The sequence below is a fragment of the Brachyistius frenatus genome, unplaced genomic scaffold (genome assembly GCF_029030835.1).
Source record: "Brachyistius frenatus isolate BFR_SWC_R1_liver_20210118 unplaced genomic scaffold, ASM2903083v1 Contig_170, whole genome shotgun sequence".
In the NCBI taxonomy this organism is placed as follows: Eukaryota; Metazoa; Chordata; class Actinopteri; family Embiotocidae; genus Brachyistius; species Brachyistius frenatus.
Window position 1 is genome coordinate 91,342 of NW_027210769.1, and position 17,869 is coordinate 109,210.

The window sequence follows — 17,869 nt, forward strand, 5'->3', positions numbered from 1 at the left end:
TGATTGGACTTGATTAGGAAAGGCACACACCTGTCTATATAAGACCTTACAGCTCACAGTGCATGTCAGAGCAAATGAGAATCATGAGGTTGAAGGAACTGTCCAAGGAGCTCAGAGACAGAGTTGTGGCAAGGCACAGATCTGGCCAAGGTTACAAAATAGTTTCTGCAGCACTCAAGGTTCCTAAGAGCACAGTGGCCTCCATAATCCTTAAATGGAAGAAGTTTGGGACGACCAGAACTCTTCCTAGACCTGGCCGTCCAGCCAAACTGAGCAATCGTGGGAGAAGAGCCTTGGTGAGAGAGGTAAAGAAGAACCCAAAGATCACTGTGGCTGAGCTCCAGAGATGCAGTAGGGAGATGGGAGAAAGTTCCACAAAGTCAACTATCACTGCAGCCCTCCACCAGTCGGGGCTTTATGGCAGAGTGGCCCGACGGAAGCCTCTCCTCAGTGCAAGACATATGAAAGCCCGCATAGAGTTTGACAAAAAACACATGAAGGACTCCCAGACTATGAGAAATAAGATTCTCTGGTCTGATGAGACCAAGATTGAACTTGTTGGCGTTAATTCTAAGCGGTATGTGTGGAGAAAACCAGGCACTGCTCATCACCTGCCCAATACAATCCCAACAGTGAAACATGGTGGTGGCAGCATCATGCTATGGGGGTGTTTTTCAGCTGCAGGGACAGGACGACCGGTTGCAATTGAAGGAAAGATGAATGCGGCCAAGTACAGAGATATCCTGGAAGAAAACCTCTTCCAGAGTGATCTGGACCTCAGACTGGGCCGAAGGTTCACCTTCCAACAAGACAATGACCCGAAGCACACAGCTAAAATAACAAAGGAGTGGCTTCGGAACAACTCTGTGACCATTCTTGACTGGCCCAGCCAGAGCCCTGTCCTAAACCCAATGGAGCATCTCTGGAGAGACCTGAAAATGGCTGTCCACCAACGTTCACCATCCAACCTGACGGAACTGGAGAGGATCTGCAAGGAAGAATGGCAGAGGATCCCCAAATCCAGGTGTGAAAAGCTTGTTGCATCATTCCCAAGAAGACTCATGGCTGTACGAGCTCAAAAGGGTGCTTCTACTCAATACTGAGCAAAGGGTCTGAATACTTATGACCATGTGATATTTCAGTTTTTCTTTTTTAATAAATTTGCACCAATTTCTACATTTCTGTTTTTTTCTGTCAAGATGGGGTGCTGAGTGTACATTAAGGAGAAATAAAATGAACTTTTTTGATTTTAGCAAATGGCTGCAATGAAACAAAGAGTGAAAAATGTAAAGGGGTCTGAATACTTTCCGTACCCACTGTATATTAGCTCCAATATTACCGATATTTATACCAACATACGAGTGATAATCACCGGCCTCTGTTGGAGGAAAACACCGTGAATAACAAGGTTGTGGAGAAAAGTGCACAATTGTGGACTTACATAAAAACTGCAGAAATTCCCTTAGGAGTCCACAAATTAAAGAAAATCTGCACAAAACAAATCTAACATTTTGGATCAAAACAATCACAAAATTTTAACTTTTGTGGTACAAGCTGTTCCAAATTGTTGGAAGCATAAAATTGTGCATTCCCAAAGTATAATAAAATAAAGTATAACAAACGAATAATCGGACATTATCCTGTAATTCTAACTTTAACAACTTGTAATTACAGGTTTTAGCTAAACACTCACTGCTACATCTCAGTGTACAGTTGGACGACGTTAACAGAAATCTGCTCCTGAATCTCATCGTTTATCAGTTCGCTCGCACTAAATACACTAAATTCAGATGATCAGTTAAAAGACTGCTGGTTCTACGCTGTTTCATTGGTTTGCATTATAATGGAAACACCTGGGGTTCCCTCTGCTAACTGAAACACATGAACACTTCTGTCTGAAACTCACCTTTTTATTCTATTTGTCTTTTCATGTTTTGCCCTCTTAAAACCTTATCAGTGTCAATATCTGGTGATATAGCAAGAGATCCTCCCGTCTGACATCAGCAGACAGCCACGCCTCCATGTGTCTTATTTCATATCGTACCACAATTATTTAATACATTTATCATCTAGCATGCGTCGTGTGCATCTCTTGTCAAGGTCACTCTGGCCTGCTGTTGACCTGTAGTTACACCAGCTCACCACCGGGCCGCTGCTCCTCAGAGAAGACGGAAATGCATTATTGTTATGTTTTTAGACGCTTTATTCCGCAAATAATTCTTTATCGAATATGAAAAATAAAGTCACCATGTTCCTGTTTTAGTCTACCATTACTTTCAGGAGATGAGCGAAGAGACGCTTTATGTATTTTAACCTTTTATGACACCTTTAAACTAATTATTAATTGAAGAGCCCGCCCTGTAAGAGCAGTGCTCTTTGAAAGCATGTTTTGTGCATGAATGTAACGTGTCATCACTCTGGTTGTGTTCAGGAAGTGAGAGTTTCACCACCATTACAACACAAGGCCCAATAAACAGACAAATCTGGAGTCCCAGCACAAAGCCTGCAGCACACACATGCCCGGCCGGTGCACTAACTTCCACAGCCACATTCGATCGGGTTGTTTGTCCAACTGTTTTTCAGTGACAACAGGAAAAAGTTTGAAAACATCAATCTGCTGTGATTCACGACGGGAGACTTTGCAAAGATGGGGGAGATTTGTAGAAAAATGGCCACTCTCCCGGTGATGAATTTGCTTTCAGCCTGCGCTTTAATGGAAGCACGGTGGAAAAAAAGCAACAAGAGAAAAAAGAGTCTTCCCAAAATGTCTGTGAGGCAGCCAATCCCCCGCTGATCAGGCATCGAGTGGATGGGAGCCAAGCAGAGAGCCGGGGAGCGAACGCTGCAGCCTATGAAGCTGATCAAGACTTTATTTATTCACCTTAAAGTGAATTTTCAGTATGACTGGGCTGCAAACACCCAGATACCTAATCTCAAGGTGTGCGAGGCAAAAAACGTGATCCAAATATAAACAGAAGGCAAATCCTTTCATCAAATCCAGCACGGCGGCAGCGCCACGGGAGGATTGGACTTGTTTTATTAACCTCCACTTGATCTCTTTGGCTCACGAGTTCATCGTTAAATCACTAATCTTAACAGAACTTTTGTTAATATCTCACCCTGAATCTATCTGCATTCATGGTGGGGGCTGGACGTGAATTAAAATGTAAGAAATGGAATAAAAACACTAAAACAGGAACCCTAGGCAGTTTCATTTTTCATTAGCATATTGAGTTATCACACAAATAGACCATTTTCAGTCAAATACAGACTTTATATATGCTCTCAGTGGTTCTGTACACTATAGGACACTTAAAAAATGTCGTTTTAAAAATGTTCAGAAACTGATTTCAACACAGAGTATCAGGGAGATGATTTCATCAGGACTTCATTCAGATATTTACAGATCAGTGATTCCATATGCATCAATAGAAATGTTCATATAAATGCAAGATGCTGAGATCTTGGCCCATAATTTCCTTCCTATTTTCCTGTAGATTAAACGGTGTCCAAGTCTGGTGCAGCAGACGGAGGGATATCTCCATGGCTTCAGTGAGCAGAGAGAACATGAACAGACCGACCCAAAACCCCACAGATAGGTTGAGTGGATGTTTTATGTATATAATCCCATTTACAAGAACAATTGGAATTGTATTATTATAATGCAACCTTCTGATTCAATTAATCATAAAAAAATGAAGCTGAAGCTCTTGTCTATTGATTTGGATGTGAATCAGGCAGTTGGCGCGCGTCATGACAGAGTAGCCAATTTCATCCATAAAGTATAAAAAGGAACTCCGGTTCACTACATATGAATTGTAATTAAATGAATTACGCGTAAAAGCAATCAATATAAATTCAAAAGACTTTTCATCTCCTCATCTGGTTTAGTAATCTCAGTGTCACACGGTGTCACTTACGCAACATTGTTCAAGCACCTAATTTCAGCAGACTATCGTATATTTGATTGGCCATGATTGAAGTTGGCTGTGACCCACCTTCCACTTCTAACTCCCCCTATTTCACCACCCATCACACGCTGTAGATGCGCTTACCTACACCTAGATTTGCTCCCAACATGCATAACTCTGACCTGCATTTGTGCTCCATCTACATTAATGGAAATAGAGGCATTAAGTCCATGAAGTTGGGCATTACGTATGGACTGTGTATGGAACTGCACCCTCTCTGATTTACAGATGAAGCTCTGCTTATAGGCGTTTAGATTTTGGCAAATTTGCATTATGTAGTTACTATATGGTGCATTTCTACTAGCAGTTCCCTTTTAGATTTGAATGTGATTTTGGATGAAATTATGTTTCCATCCCGAGATACAACAGAAGATTTTCGCCGACTGTCCAAAAGAAACTTAATTTTTGTTTCCATCCACTACCAATATGGCAATATTAGGACTTGGTTTGTCAGGATAAACAGCTGGTGTGCTAATTCTCCCGTCGGTGCCATTAAACCATGGCAGAAAAAGAGCATGCAAAGAGATTACATCACTGACAGAGTGCCAGTCTAACCCCAAATGGTGAAAAATGATTTAGAAAAGATGATGGAAAATATGCCATCACTGTTACAGTTTCCATATCACGCCACATATCACGCTGGAGTCACACGCTGCATCGTTTCTACTGTAGATTTCTGTGGCCCTTCTCTTTAACTGGTGCACCAGCTAAGTATGAAAACAACAACAAAGTCATCTTTTGTCTGCACTCCAGCTTTTTTTATGTGCAGATTGAAAATGTGCATAAAAGGAGGCTGGAGTTGCACCAACAGTTCAGGCACGAAACAATATTCTCCGTCTTTTATCCATCAAGAACAACAGAACAGCCAGAAATACACGAAGATGACGTCAAGCAAACTTTTCATTTGTTATTCTTCAAAATATTATTGTCTGAGTGGTTCTTTTAGCCGCTTTTGTTTTCATCAGATTTGACAGTGACACATAGTTTTGTGCTTGTTTTCATCTACAGCTTCATTTTATGGCTGTTTATTTCTCATGTTTTGTAATCAGCGGCGGCTGATTAGGATGGAGCGCTGCAATTTTACAGATTTTTTTATGGATGACTCAATTGACCTTTTGAAGCTCGCATGTATAAACAACAAATTACCGGGTTACTTTTAGTACTGAAGAAACATCAACACACATGGTTATTGCGCAACTAGGTCTGATCTAGTGAAGAGAAAAGTAATAAGATTTCTAGGAAGGTTATGTTTACTATAAATTGACAATGTACAGCGTTAATTGCACTGATTTCAGCAAGATATGGTTTGAGTGATGAATCCCGGCGAAGGCAGACACTCAGAATAGATTCAGATACAAGTGATGGTATCGTGTGAATAAAACGGCAAAAAAAACAAGAAACAACCAAGAAAAGAGGAACTCACCCTGTTTTAGCGAAGTTAGTCCAGTAGGTCATGACCACGGCGCTCAGCATCACGTCGTTCTTGGAGAAGTTACAGTTGAAGAGGTCCGTGGGTCCGATCATAGGGATTCCAAACACGTAGGGTACCTCGTCTCCGTGGGCCGAGTCCGCCCAGCTGGGCTTCATGTCGCTCTGACAGTGGTGGTAGAACGCATAGAAGTAGGTGGGCGAGCCGTACTGGGCGTGGAGGTCCGCCGTGGCCACTGCTGGCGCCACCCACTGGTGGTCGGTGAACAGGGCCACCAGGGTCTTGCGGCGGGTCTCTGGGTTCTCCTTGTCGGCCCAGTCGGTGTACATGAATTTGATGGTCTCACGAAGAGTATCCTTGCCTTCCGGGTAGCCGTAGAGATGGTCCACAAAGTCCGACACAGCAAAGTCAAAGTCGTTGGCGGACACCCCGTCTTCGCTGTCCACGATGCCATCCACGAACTTAAACCCCTCGCCCTGGTTCACCCCCAGCATGATGTCGTAGTTCAGGAACTCCCCTTGCTCCATGAGGATCTGGGGGTCGTCCGGGATCACGTCGCCGTCGATCACCGGCCCGAAAGCGATGTGGTACTTGGCGGGCGTGATGTACTGCTCGATGAGCTCCTTGTAGTTCTTCTTCTGCAGGCACTCCACCAGGTCGATGGTGTCCAGCATGTTGCAGCCCACCTTCTCGGCGAGGGCGCGGGTGTACTTGGCAGGCTGGTAGTTAACCGCCCAGCTGGACAGCGCCGTGCCGCTCTGGATGATGGCTTTCTGGAACAGATCTGAGATTGGAACAGGGATTAGTAAAACACAGAGACAAACACACATACCAAAACATGACAGAGTCAATGCTTCATGGTGAAAAGCAACAAACATTTGCTTTGTGGAAAAGCACTGAAAGTGGGCCTAATTATTGCTCATCCCAAGCAGGGAGGTTTGAATGGTGGAGGGTCTGTTTGCTTTTTTCTCCACGTATCTGGCTAAAACGAGATCCAATCCATGCCAGTGTAGCTTTGAGGTTCCAGATGATCTTTGTTTTATTGTGGAAGTCAAAAAGGTCTGTTAGGAAGAAACTGTATTTTTGTTCCTCTCTGAAGGGACATATCTTTTTTTAATTGACAGCGAAACCTCGAGAGGCTGAGCTTCGACTGAAACAGAGGGAAGGCACAGATTAACCATCCTTACTAGGGGAACCGATCACCAGTGGCCGTCTCTAAAGTCTATTTTCCACCCGTTCCGTCTCCAACATGGCCACCGGAGTTGATCGGCATCATTAAAGCCAATGCTCCGTATCCCACCGGTTGCACTGCGGCGCTGAAGATAAGTGGCGAGTCTATTTCTGACAGATGCCAAGCTGAACAGAGCAGCGAGGCAGGAAGTCAGTCTGAGAAAAACAAATACAATCCACTCAATTTTCAAAATAAAACACCCCATGCAGACTCCTGATTGTAAAATACATCACTGCTGATGTTTTGAACGACTAAAACACAGCAACGGACAAAAAAGAAGCCATTTAAAAATGTTTACCCGTGATAGAAGCACAAAGATCAAGATCAAGACCAAATCAGGAAGTAAGATAAAACAGGTAGATCAAACGCTTCAGACACGCTCCCGGTGGGATATGAAGCCCTGCAGAGGACGGAACAAATTCACACGCAACATGACGGACTCGTGTTCAAAGGAATATGAAGGGAAGCACGGCACTATCATAAAAAACAAGAGCAACTCAAGTGATCACCTGTGATCAGATCTCACCTCAACGCTTTGTATGCAAACGAACACGTACATCACATAAATGTACAAATAAATAAACACATGATAACGTGTGGAAACATGAGGAAGTAGTGATAAAAGTTGGAGCAACAGAGACACAATGAGACATCTTTGCTCACTGCAGCCTCATTTTAATGGTCTGTTTATTAGAAATGTATAACTTGTTAATGTCGGAACACAGTTCAGTGAGTTTGTAATTCACACCATGAACCGTCAGGACCCGGTCGGTTCAGGTCAGGTTATTGAATTGCTCCAGCGCCTCAGGCTCTGCTGATGTGGATAAATGAAAATGGTTTGATGTGTGTCAGATATTACATGAGACGAACAGAGAAGGAAACAAAACCATCCAAAACTAAGGAACCTGCTGTAATGTGACGGGAACACATGGAAACACGGGACCGTGGCACCGAGAGCAGCTTTCATTCATGTTGCTTATTCAGAGGACGTCGGCTGAGTCGGCGTTCTTTAAACGTAGGACGCGTTGTGTACACACTGTTTAAAGAATGTGGCCTAATGAACGTGGTCTGAGCAGATCAGTGCATCCTGGGTGCACCTGGGCGGATCGGTTTTAATGTCAGGTGTGCCGAGGATCAAATTATGCAGTGTAGCTTGATGCCTTGTGAAGAGAAACCCAAATTACACATTTTTAAGCTTTTAAATGTGCCAACGCTGACGACTTAATCAGCAGTCGATCTTGTAAACTGATGTTCGCAGAGCTCTTTTCCCAAGTGGATGTCTGAGGCTCTTTTGTGTTGTGTCTCAGCAGCTCTCTGGCTTTTACAAATGATGACTGCCTTGTCTTTGATAAAAAAATAAAAAAAAGATGGCGTTATTGCTTTACATAAATGGTTTTGACTGGCTGCAGGAAAACAATCTGCAAACAGGGAACGAACAGACTGAAAATGCAAAAACAGGAGCCGAAATCACAACCCTTAAAAATGTAAATAAATGTTTAGACTTTACTTTAACGTTAGTTCACCACAAATATCACCATCAACACTTCTGGTAATGCAGTAATGCATTTTTTTTTTTTTTTGCATTAGAACGGCCTCTAATATAAATAGCAGCTTTATGCTCATTGCAGCAAATGCAGTATTAATGTAAGTCGCACACATCTGGCGGATACCTCATCAACTTAATGAGATAAGACTCGGCATCATGACCAGTAGTGTTACAGTAGATCAGATCAATGGATCCGACTATTAGCTCGACAAATATCACGGAGAAGCTCAGTGATTCCGAAGAGGCTCCGTCTCTTTTCATGCCGGCATAAACAAATTTCATGGTGAATAAAAGGATGATTCATATTATTGACTTTACATCTTTGTGTCCCTAATGAACGAATGAACGAATGACAAACCGGAACATAAAAGATTTTCACTGTTCATACGAGCAGCGCCTGAGGCAGTTTCCGTATCCTGGAATATTGTTAGCACAGCTTCATGAGCTGCCAATCAGCAAGTAGGCCACAATACACCAGGAACGCCGGAGTTCTGTGTGTTTTTTGTTTCAGGGAGTTTCTATTTATACGCATGCAAACACAGTGGTGGTGACTCAACCAGGCCGACTTGAAAAGTATGTTTTGAGCACAGAGCAGACATTTCCCACAAGGCCTGGTTAGCCGCGTACAAGCTTTTTAGTCAGATGTGGAGTATCAGTGAAACCTCAACACAGATGTTCCCTTCAAAACTATACATACACGTTGACTGGGAGCCTTTTTATGAGCTTGGTATGCAGCCGATGCTGCTGCTGTATTAACAGCAGCTTTACCTCGACTGGTGATGTAAAACACAGAGAGGGTGTTTGTTGGTGCCTCCGTCACAACACGAGGACTTTTATCTAAATGTAACGCGAGCCATTCGTGCTCCCTTCAAACAGAAGATGAAGACAAATGAAAGAGAGGAACAAAAAGAGCAAATAAAAAACACAGCTCTCTGATTACCTGCGGACGTCAACCAGCAGATAAGTATGTGGATGTTTTTGTGGGAGGGGGAATTTTTCTCAAAGCTTGTATTTGTCCCACAAAGAGCACAGAGCATGTTTTCAGATCCAATCCTCCAAATCCCTTTTTATTTCTGACAGCTGGGTCGAGCAATTTTCCTCACCAGTCATATAAATTTGAGCTCCAGAAAAAAACGATTTGTTTGTGAAAGCCAGGAGCTCAATTCTCCATCAATAATGCATGTAAACAAAGATGTAAATACAGTATCATAATCCAGAATCTGTTACCATTCATTCCTTCTCCTCCAGTGCTGATGACCACAGATGACGAGTTGTGATTAAATAGGATGCTGTGAGTAATCTGATGGCACAACAACACAACATGCTAATTGAATGCTACACAAGTGATGTAGTGCATTTGTGTTGCTGATGAGGTGCTTTTATCTTTACGAGCTTATTGTTTGTGTTCAAACCAAATTAAGAATGTTTCTTGTCCTGCGTTCAAAACAGGAAACTTACGAAAGATAAACTATTATAAATGTGATCGTGAATATGTTTACAGAAATGTTGCGCTAAAAAAACAGCAGCAAATCTACGCCGTCTCTCATAGCAGTGCTTCCCCTCCTCAGTAGACTAAAACATACCGCCGAGGGTTTGATCATTATAACTAATACTTCAGAAAGCATTCATCATTTTTTCTTGTGTGATATGGAAAAGCTTTACCCTCTCAGGATTCAGATGCATCAACTTTTCAAGGCATAATTATAATGTAAGGGTGTAGCAGGATGTTGCAGCACACACACTTGTTTTTATGTTGGGTTTGCACCTTGTTACTGCAAACTTCTGAACTTATAAATGGTTATCAGCTGCATGAAAACAAACCTGAACATTCAATGCGGCACCACGGCACAACGGGAAATAGACACGCCGGTCCACATCACCAAAACGTGACACAGGCACGCTTTGGCCTGTCTCTGCGTGAAAGTTACACGTTTGTCATGACACCTGCTGCATGCCTAGAGCCAAGGGGGTTTCAGGAAGATTGAAGGATTAGGAAAAAAACATGGTTGGGGTTGGGAAACGATGATAGTGCCGAAAAAACGCCTTTGTATTTGGTCACATGATCCTTCATTACGTTACTTTTACTTGCGTATTAAGTTTTAGATGGTGTCAGTCGGTCCTTCTGTCAATCAGTCAATGATGGACAGATCACTGGAAACACTGCAAAGCTGAAAGTCTCTTTAGACTTCATTTGTAAGTTTGTTCAAGAGGAGAGATGAGAAGCACACTGTGTTGGTTGTGTGTGGTGGTTGTGTGTGTTGGTTGTGTGTGGTGGTTGTGTGTGGTGGTTGTGTGTGGTGGTTGTGTGTGTTGGTTGTGTGTGTTGGTTGTGTGTGTTGGTTGTGTGTGGTGGTTGTGTGTGGTGGTTGTGTGTGGTGGTTGTGTGTGTTGGTTGTGTGTGGTGGTTGTGTGTGTTGGTTGTGTGTGGTGGTTGTGTGTGGTGGTTGTGTGTGGTGGTTGTGTGTGTTGATTGTGTGTGTTGGTTGTGTGTGTTGGTTGTGTGTGGTGGTTGTGTGTGGTGGTTGTGTGTGTTTGCTGTGTGTGGTGGTTGTGTGTGGTGGTTGTGTGTGTTTGCTGTGTGTGTTTGCTGTGTGTGTCTGTTGTGCGTTACCTTCAGAGTAGTGTGAGAGGGTAAGCAGGCTGACGCAGGACGCCCCGGCCCCGGAGCCGAAGATGGTGACCCTCTTGGGGTCTCCTTTGAAGGTCTGGATGTTCTCCTTGATCCAGCGCAGCGCCTGAATCTGGTCCAGCAGGCCGTAGTTGCCTTTAGCTGCCTGGTCTCCTGTGCTGAGGAACCCTGGAAGAGGGAAACAAACAACCAACAGAGTTACTGGTGGGAGGTTCACTTGTCTGAAGTCTGAACTCAGCCGACCTGAATCCCGTTGAAGTGACTTAAATTGGTGAAATTAAAAGGTGAGGTGGTTGTCATGAGGCCTGCAGCCGGTCTGCAGCCGGTCTGCAGTGTTGGATCACAGCAGGGGTCCTCACTGCATACCAGCTACATTATCATTATGGGACTACAGTCAGCAGCAGGAAATACAGAATAATATCCAACACGTGTCTGTTCCTCCGTCAACATTCACCGAATCCACCGGAGACTTCGTCTTCCATTTAAAATGAACATGTTCATTCGTCAGCCGCGGTGAAATGGAACTAACATTTTTAACACATGTTTAACATGTTTAACATGTTTGACACATTTATAGCATGTTCAACACATTTATAACATGTCTAACACATGTTTAACATGTTTAACACATTTCTGACATGTTTAACACATGTATAGCATGTTTAACACATTTATAGCATGTTTGACACGTTTATAATATGTTTAACACATGTGTAACACATGTTTAACACATTTATAGCATGTTTAACACATGTTTAACACATTTATAATATGTTTAACACATGTTTAACACATGTATAGCATGTTTAACACATGTTTATCATGTTTAACACATTTATAGCATGTGTAGCATGTATTTAACACGTTTAACATGTTTAACACATGTATAGCATGTTTAACATGTATTTAACACGTTTAACATGTTTCACATGTTTAACACATTTATAGCATGTTTAACACATGTTTAACACATTTATAATATGTTTAACACATGTTTAACACATGTTTAACACATGTATAGCATGTTTAACACATGTTTATCATGTTTAACACATTTATAGCATGTTTAGCATGTATTTAACACGTTTAACATGTTTAACACATGTATAGCATGTTTAACATGTATTTAACACGTTTAACATGTTTCACATGTTTAACACATTTATAACATGTTTAACACATGTTTAACATGTTTTACATGTTTAACATGTTTAACTTGTGTTTAACTCACATTTAACTCATGTTTAACAAACACTAAAGTAATGTTTAAACTGACAAACAGGTTCAACAATATTAATAAATGATATAAATACATATAGAAGCTGCGTGAAAAAATATCACCATATTTTGGGGCATATTCATCTTTGTAATGGACAGTTTGGACGTACACTTACATTGCATGTAATCCCATGAACTGCACATGAACGTCACATGAACCTCACATGAACCTCACATGAACTGCACATGAACTGCACATGAACTTCACATGAACGTCACATTAACTGCACATGAGTTTCACATCAGTAAAGACATGGATTAATTTGTAAACACATGTAATTCAATGGGTTTGTTGCATCTGCTGGTGGATCATCTGACCTGAAGTTACTGCAGTGTTTCACACTGGACGTAACTCCAGTTCTATGAGTTCACAGCTCTTTGACGGGCTTCCCTATTGGTTACCACCTGGGGGGGTGAAGACCGTGAGGAGATAACGCATTTGAGATTTGTTTGAGATGATATTCTTGTTTCCAACCTTCTGCAGGTCCTTTATGATGACTGTGGTGAAAACTGCAGCAGTTCTCCTCTCAGAGCGCAGAGGAGAAGTGACAGAAACAAACATGGTAAAAACAATGCAACAAAATGCATGGCTGAATAATGCTGTCAACTCAGTAGTCAACATTTACTGCATTCACTAGAGAGTTCAACGTGTTTAACAGACTCAATATGTAAAGATCGGGAGGCAGAGGAAAGAGCTGAGTCTGCAGATTATATGAATCAGGACGTTGGAGCGATGAGGCGAAGCTGACAACTCTGACTGAACTGTGAAGATTCATGGAACATAAACCTGCAGGACGGACTGAGTTCTGAAACCCAAACCAATAATTCACACGTTTCAATGCAACTTTGCAAAGAACTTTAAGCAAAATGGAGGAAAAGCTGAGTGAGTCCAAGTGTTCTCATGTTCTGTGTGCTGATTCTTACTGAGCTGCCAACACTTCAATAACAGATGTTGCATTGAATGTGCACTCATCCAATCAAATGTTGCAATAGATTTGATTATCTTCTCGGTAAATATGCCAACATGTTATCATTTATTGTATCTCCACTCCTGCAACAAAACCTCCTTTGAATCTCTCCCAATGAATCAGAATAATTAGCGAGTACATCAGCTGTTCGCAGGCCGCTGAGCTCTGAGCTCTGTAAGCCAACACACAAACATGGAGTATGCAGAGGCCTTTGAATTTAATTTCACCCGTTGCTCCAGAAGCCGGTTGGCCGGTGGACATCCGTTCCAGTCGAGTGCCAGACCAACCGGCCTGGCAGCGACCTCCACATCCCAAACTTGTTGACAAATTAGCAAATGCGCCTAAACCCATTTAAGTGGCTTTCTAAATGCTGCCACTGGGGGGACTGGTGGCGCCTCCCTGCCAGGCCGGGGAGCTCGGCGGCCAAGCCTGGCAGGGACAGCCTGTCCCTGCAAGCGGACCAAGACCGAGGCAGTGTAGATGACAAATGGGATGAGGACCGCTGGGCAAGAAAGGATGGAAAAAAGAGGAGAGGTAGCCTGTGGCTCTTTGATAGAGAGCAGATCCGGTTTGTCATGGTGAGGTGGAGGGGATGACAGAGAGGGGAGAGAGGCCAGGGGTGGGGGGGATTACAAGGCCTCTGGCAGCCTCATCCACCCTGTAGGATGACCACAGGCTCTGGCATTGCTTCCTCCCCCCTCCACTCCACCTTTCCCCCTCCCCTCTCCTCCATCTCTCTCATCACAAAGGAGGAGGAGAGGGAAGCATGCCTCCCAGGCGCTCCCCGGGATGTGTGAAGATTAGTCAAAGCTTCATTTCAAAGCATTATGTCCCCAAAATAGAGCGAATACATAACGACGCCTGGAGACGCACCCCGGACGGCGTCTGAGAAACACGGAGCCGGAGACCCTAAAAGATTCCTAAATGTCAGATAAACAGACACATGCTGCATGCAGACATCTCTGAGGTTTAGTACACCTGAACATGCCGGCCTGAGGACGGCCGTCAGGGATAAAAACATTATTTCTAAAAGAGAGATGCTGGAAATGCAGCGCCTTTCATTTATACCAGACACCTGCAGCCAAATAAAGATCATGAGAGGTGGTTGAACTCCAGTTTTATGAGCAGAAATATGTGTCATCAGAAACAGAATCGGAACCATTTATATTTTAATTTCTCTTGAACATTTGCAGTAAAAACTGTATTTGAATCCCATAATTTGAACTGTAGATTTGAATTCAATTAACTGCATTGAGAAACTGAATTTATAATAATCATGGAAAATGCAATTGCATGCAGTTCTCTCAATTCAAACTCGGTTTCAGTTCGAGTCTCTTTGATGAGGAACACCTTCAGTTATGGATAAAACTCCTTCACACATGAAGCACAATCAGATACTATCAACAAGCACTATGTAGGTTCATAGTGAGCATCTATGCAGATGATACAGTTCTTTATAATACAGAAAAAAAGACGTGATGTTTAGTTCAAGTATGAGACTGATAATTGACATTGTAGGTGTTTACATGTGTTGTTATTCAAGATTAACTGTTGCACAGACATAGTTACTGCTGGTGAGCTGTGATTTATGATCGATGAGCAGACGCAATAGGATGTGACACAATATTCTTGGTATGATGTTAGACGTTACACACAGGATTCAGGATTAACATTCAAAAGCCAAGAGCCCGATCCGGTGAAAAATAACTCCTGGATCAACTCGTGATGTGAATCTGCACCAAACTTTAACAGGTTCTGATTGCAGCACATTTGGGCGGCACGGTGGTGCAGTGGTTAGCACTGTCACCTCACAGCAAAAAAGGTTCGGGGTTGGAATCCGGTCCTGGGCCTTTCTGTGCGGAGTTTGCATGTTCTCCCTGTGCTTGCGTGGGTTCTCTCCGGGTTCTCCGGCTTCCTCCCATCATCCAAAAACATGCACCTCAGGTCAGGTTACCTGGCGCCGCGCTAGTGGCAGCCTGCTGCAGCATCTCCCCCCTGAGAGCCCCCCTGCTGTAGTGAAGACATTTCCCCTCGGGGATTCATAAAGTGAAATAAAAAATAAAAAAAACATTTCCACCAAATTTCACCAAAATCAAGCTGGCAGTTTTTCAGTTCTGTTGCTGACAAACAGAGAATAGATATAATAGCAGAAGATGAATCATGAAGCAGCTTCCACCCAGTAACGGGTGATGAACCACATCTTCCAGGTTAAACTTGCAGTATGAGTGTTGAAAGGTCGAGCTGATATTGTTCTCTATTGAAGATGCTCACGTTAAATTTGTAAGCCTGTGAGAACGAACTTGTACGTCGTGAAAAAAATGTAAAACACGACCGCTCTTTGAGGAATGTGAAGCCACACAAAGGACTGAGTCCTTGCGTACTTCCTGAATGGAGCTCTGACAGCTTTTCATACCTCTGATAAGTTCATGACTTAAAAGAAATGTCAGTAATTTAAATATGGAAAGATAAAAGAATGAAATATCGCCGCATGCAGAAAAGCTACGGACATTTAGACCGACTGCTTCCAGCAGGCTGAAATTAGAGTCAGCGGAGAGCTGTCAATACTGGACTGGAAAAAACACTCTAATGGTGCACATTTAAAAATACACTTCAGGGTGAATAAGAGGAAGTAAATGCCTCCACTATCACAGCTAGACTGCTGGCAGGAAATTTAAGCAAATTATGTCCATTTTCACAGTTTCACTTGAGAGGCACATTTGATAAGTGCTTGGTTAATGTAATGCAATAAAATAAAAATGCTTGGAAATGAAGACTTTTTTGGGGGGCATTAAGATAAAGGATAATTTTTTAAAGAAAGATAAATCCTATATACACAAATGGATCCATTGTACTTGCAAATTAGAAGGGAATCATACAATTAAACAGATTTTAGAAAGCCCTTTTACGAAAATGTAGCTCAAATAATAGCTAATTAGAAATTCAGCATAATAAAATAAATGCTCATAAATTGAGTTATAAAACTTCAGAACTGATTCTGTCTTAAGAACTCTCATAGTTGTCGGTATCATTTGACCTGATCAGAAAGAAACCCAAACACAAATTTGGTCTTTTTTTTCTGTTTTAAAGAACAGTATTATCTGCATACAGACATACTCTGAACCTACAGAGTGCTTATTTATATGATCAATTCATGAATGAAGCAAAAATAAACCTAAATCAAGGCAACATTTGGTTTGAGTCATCTTTGCCTTGAAGACAGCAACATTCATTCACAGTTTTTCCTTTTCCGTACTTAATCTTTTTTTTTTTTTTGTGATAGTTAAAAATGAAAGCTAATGCTACCGACTGCTAATCCCTGTAAACCTCTGGTACCAGAGGAGTTTGTTCATGAGCAACAAGCCTTCAGTAACTTAATATAAAGTGATATTAAGTTACTACTTTGGTATAGAAATTGGTGGCAAAACTGTTTTTAATTGGGAATAAATATTATTTTAGCCTAAAATATTAATGTTCAGACTAAAACAAAGAAAGAAAGAACTACAATTTGAAATGCTCACAACATAAAACATACAGTGCATCCGGAAAGTATTCACAGCGCTTCACTTTTTACACATTTAGTTATGTTACAGATTTATTCCGAAATGGATTAAATTCATTTTTTTCCTCAAAATTCTACACGCAATATCCCATAATGACAAACTGAAAATAGTTTGTTTCAAATTTTTGCAAATCTATTAAAAATAAAGAACAAAAATATAACACGTACATAAGTATTCACTCAATACTCAATACTTTGTTGAAGCACCTTTGGCAGAAATTACAGCCTCAAGTCTTTTTGAGTATGATGCTATAAGCTTGGCTCCTATTCTTGGGCAGTTTCTCCCGTTCTTCTTTGCAGGACCTCTCAAGCTCCATCAGGTTGGATGGGGAGCGTCGGTGCTCAGACATCTTCAGATCTCTCCAGAGATGTTCAATCGGGTTCAAGTCTGGGCTCTGCCTGGGCCTCAAAGACATTCACAGAGTTGTCCCGAAGACACTCCTTTGTTATCTTGGCTGTGTGCTTCAGGTCGTTGTCCTGTTGGAAGATGAACCTTCTCCCCAGTCTGAGGTCCAGAGTGCTCTGGAGAAGGTTTTCATCAAGGATGTCTCTGTACATCGCTGCATTCATCTTTCCCTCCATCCTGACTAGTCTCCCAGTTCCTGCTGCTGAAAAACATCCCCACAGCATGATGCTGCCACCACCATGCTTCACCGTGGAGATGGTGTTGGTCAGGTGATGAGTGGTGTCTGGTTTCCTCCAAACATGACGCTTGGCATTCAGGCCAAAGAATTCAATCTTTGTTTCATCAGACCAGATAATTTAGTTTCTCCTGGTCTGAGAGTCCTTCAGGTGCCTTTTGGTAAACTCCAGGTGGGCTGTCATGAGCCTTTTACTGAGGAGTGTCTTCCGTCCGTCCACTCTACCATACAGGCCTGCTGGGTGGAGTGCTGCAGAGATGGTTGTCCTTCTGGAAGGTTCTCCTCTCTTCACAGAGCAACGCTGGAGCTCTGTCAGAGTGACCATCGGGTTCTTGGTCACCTCCCTGACTAAGGCCCTTCTCCCCCGATCGCTCAGTTTGGTCGGGCAGCCGACTCTAGGAAGAGTCCCGGTGGTTCAAACTTCTTCCATTTACAGATGATGGAGGTCATTGTGCTCATTGGGACCTTCAATGCTGCAGAAATGTTTCTGTACTCTTCCTCAGATCTGTACTTCCATACAATCCTGTCTCGGAGGTCTACAGATGATTCTTTGGACTTCATGTCTTGGTTTGTGCTCTGACATGTCAACTGTGGGACCTTATATAGACGGTGTGTGT

The 17,869-nt window shown here is 42.5% G+C and overlaps 1 protein-coding gene across 1 annotated transcript in view; it reads right to left on the reverse strand.

The window, feature by feature from the left end:
• nlgn4xa (neuroligin 4 X-linked a) overlaps positions 1-17,869 on the reverse strand; it is a 116,981-nt gene that overhangs the window by 14,765 nt on the left and 84,347 nt on the right. The window contains exons 4-5 of the mRNA XM_069717189.1: positions 10,789-10,974; positions 5,395-6,184 (exon numbers count right to left, since the gene is read on the reverse strand). Coding sequence (XP_069573290.1) covers positions 5,395-6,184; positions 10,789-10,974 — 976 coding nt within the window. The remainder of the gene's footprint in view (positions 1-5,394; positions 6,185-10,788; positions 10,975-17,869) is intronic.